Below are 17,789 nucleotides of genomic sequence, written 5' to 3'. Positions count from 1 at the left end.
CTCCACCCCCGCACCAATTCCTCAGCCATGCATTCACCTGCTAACTCAGCTTCCAACCTGCTAACTTACTCTCACTGGCATGTGGTACAGTCAGCAATCCAGTGATTACTACCCTGAAGGACGGCTTTTCAGCTTTCTACCCAACTCCCTATATTCTCTCATCAGGACCTCCTGCTTTTTCCTACCTATGTCATTCATACCAATATGTACCATGACTTCTGGCTGCTCACCCTCCCTCTTTAGAATACTGTGGACCTGATCTGAGATATCCTTGACCCTGGCAACCTGGAGGCAAAATACCATCCAGGTTTCTTTGTCATGTCCACAGAATCTCTTGCCTGCTCCTCTAACTAAAATCCCCGATCACTACTGCCCTCCTCTTCTCCCCCTTCCCTTCTGAGGCACAGAGCCAGAGACCTGCTCGCTGAGGTTTCTCCTTGGTAGGCTATTTACCCCCCGACCCCAACAGTATACATAACAGCATTTATATTATTGGGCAGAGCAGGCACAGGAGTACTCTGCACTGGCTGCCTATTCCCTTTCCCAGAGAGCCACACAGGTATGGGCGACTACCTCCCTGTAGCTCCTCATTCTCCTGTATGAGCTGAAGGTCATCTAGCTCCAGCTCTAGATCCTTAAGAATCTTTAAGGAGTTGCACCTCGATGCACTTTGTGCAAATGTAATTATCAAGGAGACTGGTGGTCTCCCAGAGTTCCCACATGTCTACAAAGAACGTACCACTAACTCTGGATCCATTAATAGTGCATTAGCTATGTACTAATAGATAAAGAAAGAGAAAATTGCCCATAAAATCAATGCCTTTCATTCTCTCCTTATTTCACTGTAATCTACTCTCCCTTACATACTCCACTTGCCAATTATCTCTATTAGAATTAATTTTACATTGGCCAATTATCTTACCAGCCTGTATGTCTTTGGGATGTATAGGAAGCGAAAGAAACTGAAGGAAACCCGTGCTATCACAGGAGGAAGTGCAATTTCTGCACTGTCGGTACCCCAGCTCAGCATCGAACTCGTCACTGAAGCTGTGTGGCCACAGCAGGCCACACAAGAACCGTGTACATGCAATGGAAGCGATGCAGAGAAGATTCACCACTTTGATTCCTGAGAGAAATAAAAAACAGAAGAAAGATTGAACAGATGCAGCTCTCTGACGTTCAGAGAAATGAAAGATGATCCATTGCAAATTTGAATATCCTGGAGGTATTGATGACGTGGATGCTTAAAGGACACTTCCTTTAGTGATGGTACATGAACAAGAGGGCATAGTTATGAGTCACTTACTTCAGCTGTTGGCCACATAGGAATTAAAAATATGTAAAACTGAACCAGAATCAGAATCAGAAAAAGGTTTATTGTCACTGACATTAGTCATGAAATTTGTTGTTTTGTGGCAGCAGTACAGTGTTGGCCTAATAAGTTATTATAATATACAATTTAAAAAATCTTAAAAATAATGCAAAAGCAATACAGTGAGGTAGTGTCCATGGACTGTTTAGTAATCTGATGGTTGAGGGGAAGAAGCTGCTCCTAAAACTCTGAGTGTGGGTCTTCAGGCCCCTGTACCTGTACCTCCTCACTGATTGTGGTAATGTCCCCAGATGGTGAAGGTCCTTAATGATGGATACGGTCTTCTTTGAGATGTCCTCAGTGGTGGGGAGGCTTATGCTCATGATGGATCTGGCTGAGTCTACGACCCCGAAGCATCTAACCATCCTGTGCATTGATGCTTCCATACCAGGTAGTGATACAGCCAGTAAGGATACACTCTACAGTATATCTGTAGAAATTTGCTAGAGATTTAACTCAGCGAGGAGCTGGACACACTGCAATTGACATACGTACCACCATAATAGGTCTACAGCAGATGCATTCGCACAGGCTCTCTACTGGGCTTTGGACCACCTGGACAACAGTAACACCCATGTAAGGCTGCTGTCTATCAATTACAACTCAGCATTCAGTACTTATCAATAACATTCAAAACCTGTACCTTCTCTGAAATTGGATTCTTGGCTTCCTCATTGGGACTTTCCAGTTAGTGAGAGCTCTACAGTGGAAACAGACAAAACAAATGACGTAGTTGGTGCCATGCAGTGGAAGAAATGGAGGCCACTATTTGTGAGACTGTTCTTGAAATTGCCAATTTGTGAACTGCTTTTCTGAAGTAACTCTTGCTGGATTAAATAAATAGAAAGTTGACATCTCTATCGATAATCAGCTAAATCAGAGATAATTTCCAGAGAAGAAGTAATTAGCGGGATGTTCTTTGATAATGTAGAAGGATCAATGCCTTACAACAGTCTGTGTCATTGAACTGAAGTGACGAAGTAACAGACGTGACTGTATCACTGATCTTCTGGTAGATGGTGGTGCACTCGGATGCAGCTGCCTCTCTAGGTCCAACCAAAGGTGTAATTGTTCATCTTTTACATCTTTTTTACGATTGCAAAACACTGCTGGCTACCAAGAACACCAAGTACTGCGGGTCTACACTGCTACTCGATGGCGGTGGAATTGAATTGTTGCACACCGTGATGCAGTCCGCTTCAGCCACCCAGAGAAGGTAGTGTCAGAAGCAGAGCGCAGAGGCAGTGCACGATCCAAAAAAAGGTGTGTGTGACTGCCTTCGACTTTTCCATTGCGATCGCTAGACCTTCTTAGACATTGGGAATGTGGAATACTGCAAGTTCAGTTCACCGGTTCATTGGCGGAGTAGCTTCGTGGCCTCGGTTGTAGCACAGGTCAGGGCCTCATGCTGCAGGGTCACCTGGGGAGGAGATGCCAGAGGCAGTGTGACTTGGCAACAATGCTGGGTGGAGTGCTGGCCCTCCCATTGGTGCTGCCCTCCAGTTTCACTCAGCAGAAGACAAGCTGGATTGCACTCATCTGAAGCTGCAGATCTTTTTAGCATATGATGATTCGACTGCTGCAGGCTTGTTCTTGCTGACAACATTCCATGCACCATCAATCTACAGGACATGTCACTCAGGGACTCGGGCTATGTTATTATATTTTTGCATGACTGTATTTTTACTTGCTATCTTATATGTGCTATATGTACCTTGTGCTGTGTATGACTGTTAGTACTGCATTTTGCACCTTGGCCCCGAAGGAATACTTCATCATTTGGCTGTATTCATGGAATGATAATTAAACTTGAACTTCAATTTTCAGTAACCTGAGCCTAATGTTTGACTTGAACTGGGTGTATCTGGTTTGAAATAGCATGATTTAGCTAAAATCAAGGCAGTGACATCAGTCATATCCTCATTTGAGAGAAACATAATGAGATGATGCCTTGGCCAATGCCAATGAAAAATGGACAAAACTAGCCAGATAAGGCAGAACCAATAGAATTGAAGTATAGAGGTAGTTAAGTAAAGATCATAGCAATGAAGGATTCCAGATGTACTGAGTGAAAACTCCAGAGACTATCACAAGGAAGACCCCCACGCCAGAGGCAGGGAGAAGAAGGATAAATCATTTGGTCCTCCAGAGATCCCCTATTTCAATGTAATATGTTGGAGTCATGGCCTGGGTGAGTACTAGTACAGAGTGCACAACAGCATTCAGGAACTTAAGTCAGTTGACCAGTGTATGATTGTGTAGATACAATTAAGTGAGCATTTTGAATTATGAGTTGTGTGGTTATTTACCCAGTCTAAATACCTGACCGAGGTAAGGGTCAGTAACATTGGAGACGAGAAGGAATTTCTCTCTCAGAGGACTGAGGTTCTTTGAAACTCTCTACTTCAGAGAACTATGGCAGCAAATCATTGAATATATTCATGTTGGAGAATGACAACAGCTGAATTACAAGAGAGTCAAGAGATATGAGGAGGGAGCAGGAAAGCAATGTTCATACAAGGAGGGAGGCGAAGATGGCGGTGCGCTGCGCATACGCAGCTCTCCAGTGAAAATGATATTGTATCTGTTAAATGGGGGCCGTGGACAATTCTGATTTGATGGAGAATGGACGTGAAAGCACAGAGGAACATCTGGAGAAATTTCTGAAATGCCCGTTCGCAGCCGTCGTTACTGTGTGGTCATGAATCTTTCGGAGGGAAGGCCTCAAGATCCCTGGCCTTGCCTGTTTTTGGCAACCGAGAAGGAGGTCGAATCGCTTGGACAGAGATGGTGCTCAGTACTCGGTGTCGGAGAGCTGATCAGAGCTCGAAGTTTTCGGATGACTCAGAGTCAGATTGTGGTCGGCATGGCAGGGAGAGTTTTTCTTCCTTCTCCCATCTGCGTGAGATGTGGGACATTTGAGAAGCTTTGAACTTTACTGTGCTCATGGACTTCTTCATCAAGTTATGGTATTGTCACACTGTTTGTAACTATATGTTATAATTATGTGGTTTTGTCAGTTTTTTTCAGTCTTGGTTTGTCCTGTGTTTTGTGATATCACACCGGAGGAAATAATGTATCACTTCTTAATGCATGCATTACTAAATGACAATAAAAGAGGACTACGTGTCTTCATAATCATATACCAATATTTAATCAACTATGATCTAAATGAAAGGCGGAGATATTTCATGTGCTATTCACGATCCCTTACTCACTTTAATCAAACTTCCTCTGATCTTGTCATCTCCTATTCTCTTGGTTCCATCTATGATCACATAGGGAGCTATCCTAAGTTGGAGGAAGCTATTAGACCTTGTGAAGTTCTTGATGAAACAATTTACACAACTTAGCCCTATGTCTAAACAGTCAGTCATCAACTTTTTCATACTTTCAGTTCTGTCCTTGTAATTTTCACCTGATTTTCCACAGTCCCTATTTCATTGATTTATTATATTATGCTTCCTTTTATCTCCTGCCTATCGTTATGCAGTTCAACCATTTTCTCAAGCTCAACGGTAAATTAATTTCCTGTGCTCTTTCATTTCCCTTCTACTTTTCCCATCTTCTCTTCACTTTTAAATTCTGTTCACCTGTAATACTTTACAGAGGAAGGGACTTGAACGTTTTAGAAGGAAACATTTGTTCCTTGTAGTTCTTTCTTCTATAGGGTGGTATAGTTAACTAGTATCTTTTGCCCATTGTCATCCTTCTTTTTACATCAGTGTTGGGAAGAAACTTGGTTTCATCAATTTTGAAAATTTCTACCCAAAACACTGACTTGCTTTTTTTTCTTTTTACAGATAATGAGTGGTTGCTGGGGTTTCAGAATATTTTCTGTTTTGGCAATCATTTATATGCTCAATAGCCACTTTATTAGGTAGACCTTGACCAAAGATCAAGATGGTGGCACGCCCAGTCACAGTGGCTACTCCAGCTCCAACTAATGGTGTTATTGTTCATCCATTATGCCTTTGTTATAATCGCGAGACACTGCTGAATATTAAGAACTATGAAGTAAAATATTATGAAGTATAATATTATGAAGTACTGCAGGGCTACCTCACAAGCGAGCTGTTGAATAGCAGATGAGCTCCACAGCATGGGTTAATTGTACACCATCTTGTTGCCTGCTAGAGCCACCCAGGTGAGATGGCGACAGAAGTGGTGCATAAGGAAACAGAAGCACAGAAAGTGTGCTGGTATTCATGTGAGACTAGAGGTGAAACGCAGCGAGGCAGCTCTCCCATTGATTCTGCTTTTCAACATTCGATCACTGGAGAACAAACTAGATTACCTGCGTAAGAGACTGCGTAAGATGAAGGCCAGCTGTGTGCTGATCCTGATGGAAACATGGCTCCAGGATACCACCCCTGAAGCGGTCATCCAGCTCACGGATTTCATCTCTTTTCCAGTCTATAGAATTCCCACAATCTCTGGTAAGACCTGAGGTGGAGGTGTACGTATCTCTATTAGTAAGAACTGGTGTGTGAATGCTTCAGATGTGATGGTCCACTGTTCGTCTGGGGTAGAATTCTAAAGGATGAAGGGTAGGCCCTTCTATTTACTGAGAGAGTTCAGTGCCATCGTGATTCTGGCTGTATACAACTCACCCTGCTCCCCGCCCCCCATGCTCAAGCTGGGGAAGGGCTGCGTGAGCTCTACAACGCCATCAGTGATCTGCAAACCGCCCCCACCCCCCCCGCCGGATGGTTTCTTTATTATTGCTGGTGACATCAACCTGCTAACTTAAAAACAGTCCTGCCTAAATTCTATCAGCATGCTACCGGAGGTGAGAACACACTAGACCTGATTTATACCAACATCCCTGATGCACACAAAGCTGCTCCCCACCCTCACATTGAATTTCCTGACCACTTATTTGTTATACTAATTCCTGCATACCACCCACTGATCCACTGATTAAACATGTCAAACCAGTTCAAGACCTGGCCAGAAGGAGCAAGTTAGCCTCACGGGACTGTTCGAAGACACGGAGTGGAACATGTTCAGAGAGGCAGCTGCTATGACTATCACATTAATGTTGATGAATATGCAATATCTGTGACTGGATACTGAAAGAAGCGCATTGAGGATGTCGCCATTATTAAACACATCTGTGGGAGAGAAGATCACAGGATATGGATGACCGCAGAGGTCCAGGCGTGGATGACAGATCGTGATTCTGTCTTCAGATCGGGAGTAAGTCGGCTCTCAGGACAGTAAGAGCTGTGCTTTCCCGCACCATCTGGAAGACAAAACAGTATTATTCACAGAGAATGTACAGCCATTTCTGTGACACCAGAGATATGAGACAAGTGTGACAGAGCATTCAATCCATAATGGACTACAAGCCCACCCTGCACATCAATGACATTGACGCATCTCTTCCTGATAATCTGAATGCCTTTTACACTCAACTTGATGCACGGAATGATGTGCCGACGAGGAAGGCCCTACCCCACCTTCGCCCCCAGGGAACAGGTACTTTGTCTGGCCACACTAATGTAAGAAAGATCCTAGATAGGGTCAACCCAGCTAAAGCCACTGGGACTGATAACACACCTAGTCAGATGCTGAGGGATGATGCAGCCCAGTTTAACAGAGATCTAACACATATCTTTAGTATCTCTCTGGAACAGTTCACTGACCCCTCAGGCTTTTAAGGTGGCGACCATCATCCCAGCGCCCAAGAGCGCAATAGTAACCTGCTTCAACGACGACCGTCCAGTGGCACTTACCTCAACAATAATGAAGTACTTTGAGCGGATGGTTATGCATCGCATTAAATCCATCTTCCCGCTACATTGAACACTTTCCATTTTGTCTATCATTCAGATTGGTCCACTGATGATGTCATAGCTTCTGCACTCCACTTTGTTCTGTCCCACCTGGAAAACGGTGTCTCATATGCTAGGATGCTGTTTACCAACTTCAGCCTGGCGCTTAATACAATCGCCCCGCAGAAGACGGTGAGTGAACAGTTATCCTTGAGTCTTAACATCTCTCCCTGTAACTGGATCCTGGACTTCATGACAGAAAGACCAGAGAATCATCTCTAGCTCCATCACACTGAGCTCTGGTGCTCTCCAAGCTACATGCTCAGCCTGCTGCTGATGCATGGCTGCACTGCTAGATCCAGTTCAAACTGAATCATTAAGTTTGCTGATGATACAACAGTGGCATACAAAGGACTGCGAGAGCCGCTGAGAGGACCACTGGGGTCTCTCTTCCACCCATCAGGGTATTTATCAGGAGCACTGCATTTGCAAGGCCTTAGCATTGCTGATGATCCCTCCTATCCTTTCAACAATCTCTTTCACCCCCTACCCTCAGGTAGGAGGTACCATAGCTTTAGGCTAAGAACTGTTAGAATGGGATACAGGTTCATCTCCCAGGTGAACTCTTTGCCACCACCCAGGTTTCATCAAGTTATGAAGCATCAGTGGTGTTACCCTATTTACTTAACTTGAGTTGCAAATCCACCTTTTTACTTTATTTGTGGTAATGTTACTTTATTCGTTACATGTAATGTGTTGGGCAGGTTGGCCGAAGCAATATTGTTTCATTTGGTGGTACAGGAGGTACCTACTGAAATGGCCACTGAGTGTGTATTCATTACATTTCTTTCAATTTGACATTTAAACCATATTCCTCATATCAGCGAGAGGTTTGTTTGTTTGTTTGTTTATTTATTTATTTATTTGGCGATGCAGTGGAGAGTACGCCTTTCCTGCCCTGGTGCCACGCCATACCAGCAACCCCTGACAACCCCAGTCACGGGACAATTTACAATAACCAATTAACCTACCTGATGCTTCTTTGGACCTCGGGAGGAAACTGGAGCATCTGGAGAAAGCCCACATATTCCACAGGGAGGACACATAGAGTCCTTACAGACAAAGCCAGAATTGAACTTTGAACTCCAACACCCCCAGCTGTAATGGTGTTGCGCTAACCTCTGTTACCATGGTACCCCAAGAAGATAGCTAAGGTATACAGAATATCAAAAATAATGTGCTTTCTATTACCCCTGTATTCTCTCCTTCTGATTTTTTCTAAACCAGAACTTTATCTTATCTGCTGCTTATGAACCCCTGGGAATCAACCTTGTGCCACATTATGTTTTTAACATCAAACTGATCTGCAGCAAATTTGTCTTTTACTTAAGAAATAACGCAATTGTTTTAGTGTTATGTCTATAAAAAATATGCTAATATGTTTTCAGACTTTCAACAATATTTTTAATTGAAACGTTTATATATTTTGTGATCACCATGCGACTTTCCATTTCCGGGCTTTCTGCCAGGGTACTGCTTTTTTCCACGTCACCCTGATGACAAAAAGGACAGTCTGCTACAAATGGGGAGTGTGAGGAAGTGAATCATAACCAGCACTATACATGGGGATCATTTGCCATCAGTGTTCCTCAAGCCCCCAGGCTTAGCAGCATAGTAATACCATGTACTTCTGAACAATAGTCTTAACAAAGTATGTGTTTCCCGGTGACTACAGAATACTGCACTTATTTTCCAAATTTGTAAATGTTATCAGGACTTGCTATAATTCTTTTGAGACATTAAATGCGCTAAATCTACAGTATATGCAACAAATTCTGTCTTAATATTATTCTTTTTTTGTATGACCAGTAGCATTTCTTACTCCCAAACCATTCATTCTGCCATTATATTTTTTTAAATCCAAGCTTATGACACAAGAAAGAAAATGGTCGTAAATGTTGGGCAAGATAAACAGCATTATTGTGTGGAGATTGGTGACCATTTATCAGAATATGTGTGAACTGTGTATGTGGAGTTAATCATGAACGAATGGTACGATAATGGATTAATTCTACTGATTATGACATCCACTGGTCTCAATGCACATTGGCCAAGTCTAACTGGCACCAAGCTACAGTGACAGAGGTCTTGGGGTCCTCTGGCCATATTCTTTGGCATCCTTGTAGAACTCTGATAATAAACGTGTCAAGCCAAGAGCTGAGGTTAAGTTAAAAGTATTTCATTCAAGGCTTGAAATGTGTTTAAGTCATCCACAAGGACTCTAGCCACATTAAATTATATCATATTGCAAACTCTGTGGAACTCTTGTGAGAAACTCTTAATGACCTAGCAAACCATTTAATTTTAACACATTTCAGTGTATGACTATGAAATACTTGCAAGTTATAAAACCATTTTCACGATGATGCATAGGTTACCCTGGCCTACATTCTATTACAGTATTAGAAACAGTCTCTGTTATTTTTATTTGAGAATGTTCTGGCTAATTCACCTAGTTGTCTTAAAGTTCAAATTATAGTGCTTCCATATACACATAAGGAGGGTAAATTATTTGTGGTTTCTTAAAGGGGATTTCAAGCTACTGCTTAGTTGTAATTCTGAGCTCTACAGATTATTCTGCTTAAATTTTTATTGTCTACTCTCTGCCTCAGATGAGGATTCATGATCTTTTTCACAGTAGCTTGCCGAAGTATAAGTGGCTTTGCCGCTGGTCAGGAACAGATAATAACCATTGTTGTAATGGCTGGTTTCACGCATGCCTGTTTTGATCAAACAGTTAATCACTTTACTCCTCCAAAAATCGATAGTGATGATAAATGCTGGTGACGCATCCATTCCGTTCAGCATTGCTAGGATACAAATTAAAGCAAACATGTAGTAAGATTTATTTCTTTGTTTGCCTGGAGGACAAGACAGGTAAATATGTACAACTAATGTTAATGTTACTTCCAGCAGGTTTTACACTTGCTTTGAAAACTTTAATACTTTCTAGTTTAGTGGAGAATATTCTATATTCAATCCAATACATTATCATCCAGTTAGGGTTTCATCAATAGGAGTCATGCTTGAAGCATTATGATTTCATACCCAAAAAGCATTCTATTAGTTACTGATGGAAACATCATAATTGAGAATAATTTGGCAATTATTAGATGGATTGGAAAAATGGTGAATTCCTCTATTAAATGTAACATGATTATAGGTCATGATGACATAATTTTGCTACTTTTAATGGGGGCAGTACACCATTTCCCCAATTTGACCAATGAATGTTTGGAATTCATCTTCATAAACTACAGGACTGAAGCTATTATTATATCATTATCTTAAATAACACATATTCTCTACTTCCCTTCATTACCTTGTAAAATAACAATTAAGGTTAATTCAAGGCCATTGTGCAAGTTTGAAAGATGAACTAATTATGACATTACATATATGAGCACAGAGGCTTGCATTAACATTGATCCAGACCAGCTGCATTACTGAAACCACTAAATTTATATTGTAGGGCTATTTGTACAACTTGAATTAACTAAACAGGTGTTTCCACTTTGTAACGTGACTTGGGGTTCATTATGCAGGCTTGTGATGACACATAAAGCATCACTGACTATAGGAACTTATGAAATTTCAGTCGCTGAAATTTCAAAATTCATCATAACACAGGCACAATTTCATCCATATCTCACTTGAAACTAGAAGCTGGGCCTATTGCTATGTAATTATCAGAGGTGCCTTTAGAATCACTTGATGTTGCATAGTATTGATATCTCCTTCCTTCTCCCTGTAATCTTTGACACTCTTACTAATCAAGAAATTATCAATCTCTGCTTTAAGTATACCCAATGACTTAGCTTCCACAGTCATCTCTGGCAGTGAATTCCACAGATTCATCAACCTCTGGCCAAAGAAATTCCTCCTTATCTCTGTCCTAAAGAGATATTCTTCTCTTCTGAGACTCTGGTCCTAGATTGTCCCACTATTGAAAACATCTCTCCATATCCACTATATCCAGGCCTTTCTATATGTGGTAGGTTTCAAAGAAATCCCTCATCATTCTTCGGTGTTTTCACCATGCATAGATTTGAACTTGCAATGCCATCTGAATGTTCCATCCCCACTTGAGCAATCATTGGCCAAAGACTCTCAGTATCAGTAGGGTGTTGTACTTCTTCAAGGTGGCTTTGAGCATATCCTTGGATCTTTTTTCTCCATTCTTCTGGAAATCTCTTCCCATGAGAGAGCTTGGAATAGAGTGACTATTTCAGGAGCTTAGAGTTGAATATATGAATGATGTGGCTTGCCCTTTATAGTCATCTGGGTATAACTAAGGCTTCAGCACTCTGGACATGACTATTGATAGCTAGTTTTGTCAGAAAACTTTTTCCTGCTGTTTCTGAATGCTTCTGATCATCAGAGAGATCTAGAAACATTAGAAAACAGATGTAAATACATTTTGAAAACAGCATCAATGAAATAAATAAAATTAAACAAATATGATGTGTTAATTTTGGGAAAATAAAATACATTTCCTCCACATGATGCCTGAGTGCAGATTAGCAATCCCCTGTAAATGAGTGGGACTACACTAGATGTGCCAGCGATGGCCAGAGTACAGCTGAGAGGTCAGCAGTGATGAGTATCCTCAGCCCAGAACATTACGATTTAAAAATACTGGGCTCAATGTTGAAACCAGGAGTAGAGGACCTTCCCTGCCCCTATGTCCACTGCCAGAGTCTAGTAGGTGTCAATTTTGTACTGGAGTTGGCTTGTGGTTTTCCATAGAATCACCAGCAAACCAACATTGTACATGTGATTCTATATCTTAGTTTTTTCTCTAGCTTTCCTATCTTGTCTAATCACAATGCTAGCATATGCTGGCTTGCTGTCCTCACAGGAACCACCCCTCTCATTTATTTTTGCTCCTACTAACCTCATTTGTGGAGGACACTATAGCTACCATTTTTACTCCTGCTGTGGCATTTTTCTTTTATTATTGTGTGTCACTGCCCATTAACCAGTCATTTCAAAGGATAACTGTTCTTTGAAATGGCCAAAATCAAACATGTTAGTGGGTCCAGAGCAGGGGTTCCCAACCTGGGGTTCATGCACTACTTGCTTAAAGGTATTGGTCCATGGCATAACATAGATTCAGAGCCCCTGGTCTAGAATCTCACATCACCAAATTCTGTCTGGATGCAAGATTTCAACGTGGTTGACATTGGTCAAAAAGATATGTTTTGACTACTTTCACTGTCACTATTACTGCCAACAGCTTTTACTCCGTATACATCAAATGACCAGACTGGGAATTCTCCACTTGCATAAGTACCAAGTCACGTCAGTGGATCAACAGACCAAATCTCTACATCATGTCTGGTAGATTACCCACTCTATCACTATATATTGTGTCCGCTTTTTTTTTCCAAGAGATGAAGCTTTCGTGTGAGTGCAAACGGAAATATTGAACTGGTGATTGACGAGCATTTGTTTAATAACGATGTAGCCGCAATACAATACTCTATTTCATTAAGACAAGATTCAATAGTATTGATAGACAGACAGGTGGGCGAATGAGAAATCCAGGTTAGGAAGAATGTGCGTACGTATACATATAACTGGTTTGAGGAATGGTGTAGTGTAAGGATAGTACACATAAGAAGGTAAGTTTTATCATGTATTTATCTTTCTTCGCATAGTGAGTTCATTTGTTGTACTGGGTTTAGATGTAGGGCTCGATACTTCTCCCAGCCCTGTCTGTGGCAAGCTGAACTCATACCTCATTCTGTATCCGCCAAGGCTGCTCTGCCGGTCAGTAAGGAAGCTGCCTTTGCCGGCTTTTACAGAGCATCACTAAACTAAGGGCAGTCTTTGTTAACTTGCTCTCCATTATCCTGTCTTGCTTATGTTGCGATCCATGCACCCAAAATCGATCTAGCACCACCATGGTCCATATTCCCCAGCATGGAGCTGAGTCGCACTCGACCCAACAGTCGAGATGGCTGGAAATATTTGAAGATTGAAAAAACTATTGAAGCGCCCAATCACACCGCCACCAGTTCACTCGACTGCTCGATTTTGTTTCGATTGGTAGCATTATTTCAGTACCACCGACGCTAATTTCTGACTACTTCGGTTAAAAATGAGAAAATATAACTCGGAAAACGAAAAGCAATCGGTGGTGGATCGTGGAACACGTAAATAAATTGAAATTTCATCAAACTAGTGGTTTCGGTTATTTTTTTCGGATTTTACATAATAAATGCATTAACTTTCTAGTAATTCCAGTAAGCCGCGAATAGGTCCGTTCAGCTTTGTGCAACATAAGGTAGGGTTTAAGTTAATTTGTCCATTTTTTTTTCTATTTTTCTGCTGCTTCTTGTGTATATTTTGCGGGAACATACTTGCCGTTATCCTTCCTCGCTGTGGTCGCCCCAGGTTGACGGCTGCAGTTGTTTAAATCTCTCATTTCTGATTGCATTCCGTGATAAGACCTGACTGCCGTCAGAGCTGGGTGACGCAGGGTCAGGTGGTTTGTGCCTTGTCGCGGGGCTGCTTTATAAATAGGGAGCTGTCCTGGTGCTGGAAATTTCAACCCAACTTGCTCCAGCCACTCTCTGTTGCGAAAGATGCTCTCGCTCGAACCGGCTTCATATTAAATCGCAGGCAAGTTTTACAATATATTTAAGGAATCAAATGTAATGATGAAGGAGATATAATCCGGTTACAGCCTGCTCATCCTTTACAAACGCTTGGCTTGTTAATAACAACCTGTTGCGCTCCTGAAATTTTATTGGATGCCGGATTCACGGGTAAAATTTGTAACGTTTCTGTATTCACAAACTAAATTGAACTATTTTTGCTTTATTTTAAGCAATTCCTGAAGAACTCCAGTTAACTAACAGACGGTGGGGACCGATACCTCTGAATCAAAGTTGATTAAGTAAGGTTTTATAATGAACAGAGTGAAGTGCAAGGAAAACTAGATTAGAATTGATATGCTTTAACATAATAATTTAATTTCAGTAATTGCTTTGACATCATTATGATCGTTCTGCATTAAAAACCTTCTCTGGTTTCCAGTGATAACACATAAATAAATTGCATGTTACCGTGGCAACACATACTGCAGCATTTCCAGACCAGGCGGACCCGAAAGCTCTAGGATTGGCGTTAACCTAAATAGAATTAGCACAAAGCAGATAGCAAATGTCGTGCAAAAACTTTAATAGAGTGTATCCATTTTCGCAAATGCATTCAGGACAGCGCGATTATTGTAATGGGATTATTGGCAAATTGAGAGAGAACCGGTGAAATTTCGACTGAAAATAATTGCAGTTGTGCTTCGGTCATTTCTTCTCCATAAAACATTTACAGATGAAATGGAGAGGATAATGCACTGGCAAAGCCTGGGACACTTAATGAATGATGTCATAAATATCAAGAGTGAAGGAGAGTTAGTTGCGCGGATATCTTTATATATACCTTAGTATTTGATTTTCGAAATTAAAATGTAAAATTTAGTTGTAATTTTTTTTTGTTTATTTCTTCCAGCTGAAAACAACGGTAAAGATGGCGATGATTAAGACCTTTACAAGCGAAATCATGTTAACCCTCGCCATTCTGTTTTACTCCGATACTTTTCACGCGGCGTCATTAGGACCATACAGATATGAACCGAGCGCGTATAAAGAAAACGCATACAACTATCCTGATCCCAAAATGATTAAAGCCCTGGAATTCATCGAAAATTTGCGACAAAATAACGAAGGCATGCCGGTGCCAGACAATGAAGCAAATGGAGCATTCCGTCAATTTCAAGAACCACTCTTTAAAAAGTTGGAGGGAAACGATCAAGAGGATCAACAGCTGGAAAACAGCAGGGAATCCTCAGACGAAGGCAAGGCTGAATGGGCCAGGCTTTTACTGCAAGCTATGATGCAAGCAGAAAGCGAATCTAGGGCGAGCGGCAAGCCGTATAGAGCAGGAGCTCGGTTTCATAACCAGGATGAGGATGCAACGGAGGATGGAGGTAACCAACAAGGCGACAATGATGAATTATTTGCACGTGATATAAATGATAGACTGTCGAGGAAACACCATATTGCCTTTCCGGAGGGCGGCTACAATGTCAATCCCTATAAACGCACCAATGAAATAGTAGAAGAGCAGTACACACCACAAAGCCTTGCAACCCTGGAGTCCGCCTTCCGCGAACTAGGCAAATACACGGCCCCACGCAAGGAACAGGAAAGATTAGAGGAAGAGCATTTTCGTAAGGAAGAGGAGGATGATATTTCCCGGGCCAGTGATTTTGCTTATGAAGACGTGGCGGACGGAGAAGACTGGAATTCAGTAGAAATGAAGAACAGGCACCGCCATAAAGAGATACAATTTCAGGATGAGGAAGCCGATACCAACACAGAGCCAGAGGGAGCAGCTTATAACATTAAGAAGTCTTCGGCCGCTGTGGATGAGGTCGACTTGGATCATCCGGATTCCCGGGAGAAAGTAACAAGTGAGAAAGACGGTGGAGGCGAGAAGGCAGACGCTGCGATGGACTTGATGCTACAGTATTATAAACGGCTGCAAGACAGAATGTACGAAGGGCAGCCCGAAATGGCTGTTAGGAACGCAGGCGAAGACAGGAATGTAGAAATTGAAAAGGTGATCAAGGCATCGGAAGATGAAATTGAGCCGGGTCTCCTGAACCAGTTCGTTGAACTGTCCGGCAGACTTCAAATACCACCGGATGACATTCTCAAAATCCTGAAGGACGCGGAACAAAAGAAACAAGCGCCTGGACCCTCCCTGGCGGAGATCGACTCTGAGTTCCCGGACAGCCTTCGCGAAAGCTCGGAAATGGACGCGCGTCGGGAAAGCAAAAGATTCAGAGAAGGTTACAACAACTTCGCTCAAAACAACGAGGATGGAGATCTCACCGCAGAGGACATCCTAAACATCCTGGGGACGGGTGATAGGGTATATGAGAAGCCTGAATATTTCCGTAAAGCAGATCAGTTGACAAACCGCCCGTCCGCACTCTATGTCCCATTCCCGAATTTTCAAGGGTATCGCATTCCCGATTCGTTACGGAACGGGAAAGGCTTGGACCAAGAAACGGACGACCGAGCCATCGACATCGACGACGACGAACTCGCCAGGTATCTGGAGAGGCTGCTGGTCAAGTACCCCGATCTGCTGAATGCAGCTGACATCCCGCGGACTAGAATGCCTTCACCGGCTGACGAACAGGAGGAGGCAGACATCTATCAAAATCCCGTCAAAGAGTTGCTGCGCGGTATCAGCCCCCAGGAAGCTGTCGAGGTTATGTCAATCATAAACGGCCTTTCGAGTTTTACGGGGAACGGTTACCACGCCCCTCGAAGGCTACAGAAAGCTGAAGATGCTGCGGCTATAATTCTCAAATTAAAGGAACTGGTAAATCAACAGAATGGCGACTTGGATCGTGCCATGAAGGAACCAAACAGAGAAATCCTGGGTCATGAGCTGTATTAACGAAGAGAATAGTTTGTAAATAGAAAAATGGCAGATTGTTTACTGGTGATTAGATTTAATACATACGCAGTTAAGATTTCTATCGTAAAGATCCATGGACAATGACATGAATAACCAGCTTCTTGTGGAGAATAGGTCGTTGTCACGGGTTTCACGGTAATTTTTTTGGTTGTTAAAATTACTTCTTACTTTTCATGATGAGGCAGTTTTAGAAGTCATGTTGACAAACTTGTTCTTGGCTGAAACTATCCCCATCATGCATGGTTAAGCATTGGTAGCAACACGTCCGTGATTGATTTTATTTAATAAAAGTATTTTATTTCCAATTAATCAAAATGAACTCGGTATTGTCTATGATTTCTGTGAAAAGCTGAGAAGAAAATAAAGTGGCATTAAGAAAATAAAGCAGCATTAATTCTTGCACATTTTGCACGTACTGTTCTGTATTGGTGTATAATTTAAATTACCAAACCTATCGCTGGCTCTCACCCCACCCCTTCGTCGTTCTAAAGCAAAACTGAGACTCGCTGTCCTACGTGCATGATACTTTTGTTATAAAATCTAGAAATACACATCAATTAGAATGTAATGTATGAACTACATTCTCTCATGTGCCACGGATCAGCGTTTAAAGCAGCCTTTTCTATGGAAGTATTATTTTTAAACACAGTTTTCTTAACGCACAAGTTTATGGCAAAAGAGCATTTGCCAGCGACATATCATTCGTTAGCCAAAGGCATCAGTAATAGGGGGCAAAGGATTCGGGCGTAGGTTACAGAGCAGCCAGGATTTCGCTACGTCGTGAAACAGACCTCAGGAGCTAAATGTTTTATTAATTTGTCCAATATTTATTCGAATTATAAAACGCATGCCAAACGATATAATGACACGGATATGCCTGAGTGGCGGAGCGGTAGGGGATATACAGCGAACAAAGTAGACATACTGCACTGGGTACAGATGCTGAATTTGATATTGAAGATAACTAACATCAGGGTACACCAGATTCTTCAGACCACTCACCCACTAGGCTAGGCCTAAAGGGTGACTACAGGAAGGAATTCAGTTCTGACTGGTGTTGGTGGCTTTACACA

General features: G+C 42.0%; 1 protein-coding gene across 2 annotated transcripts in view; it reads left to right on the top strand.

Annotated features, from left to right (window-relative positions):
• The window catches only part of scg2a (secretogranin II a), a 72,554-nt gene extending 55,474 nt beyond the window's left edge, over nt 1–17,080 (top strand). The window contains exons 1-3 of one of the 2 annotated variants that reach the window (XM_072254609.1): nt 13,761–13,842; nt 14,051–14,119; nt 14,731–17,080. In XM_072254609.1, the coding sequence (XP_072110710.1) occupies nt 14,749–16,695 (1,947 nt within the window). In that variant the 5' untranslated portion in view covers nt 13,761–13,842; nt 14,051–14,119; nt 14,731–14,748 and the 3' untranslated portion in view covers nt 16,696–17,080. Of the gene's footprint in view, nt 1–13,760; nt 13,843–14,050; nt 14,120–14,730 lie in introns of those variants that run through there. The other variant, XM_072254610.1, reaches the window with a different exon arrangement.
• The last annotated feature ends 709 nt before the right edge of the window (nt 17,081–17,789 follow it).

This window comes from Mobula birostris, chromosome 4 (assembly GCF_030028105.1).
Source record: "Mobula birostris isolate sMobBir1 chromosome 4, sMobBir1.hap1, whole genome shotgun sequence".
Lineage (NCBI taxonomy): Eukaryota > Metazoa > Chordata > Chondrichthyes > Myliobatiformes > Myliobatidae > Mobula > Mobula birostris.
The sequence above is the reverse complement of the archived record's forward strand: the minus strand, read 5'-3'. Positions and strand labels throughout refer to the sequence as shown.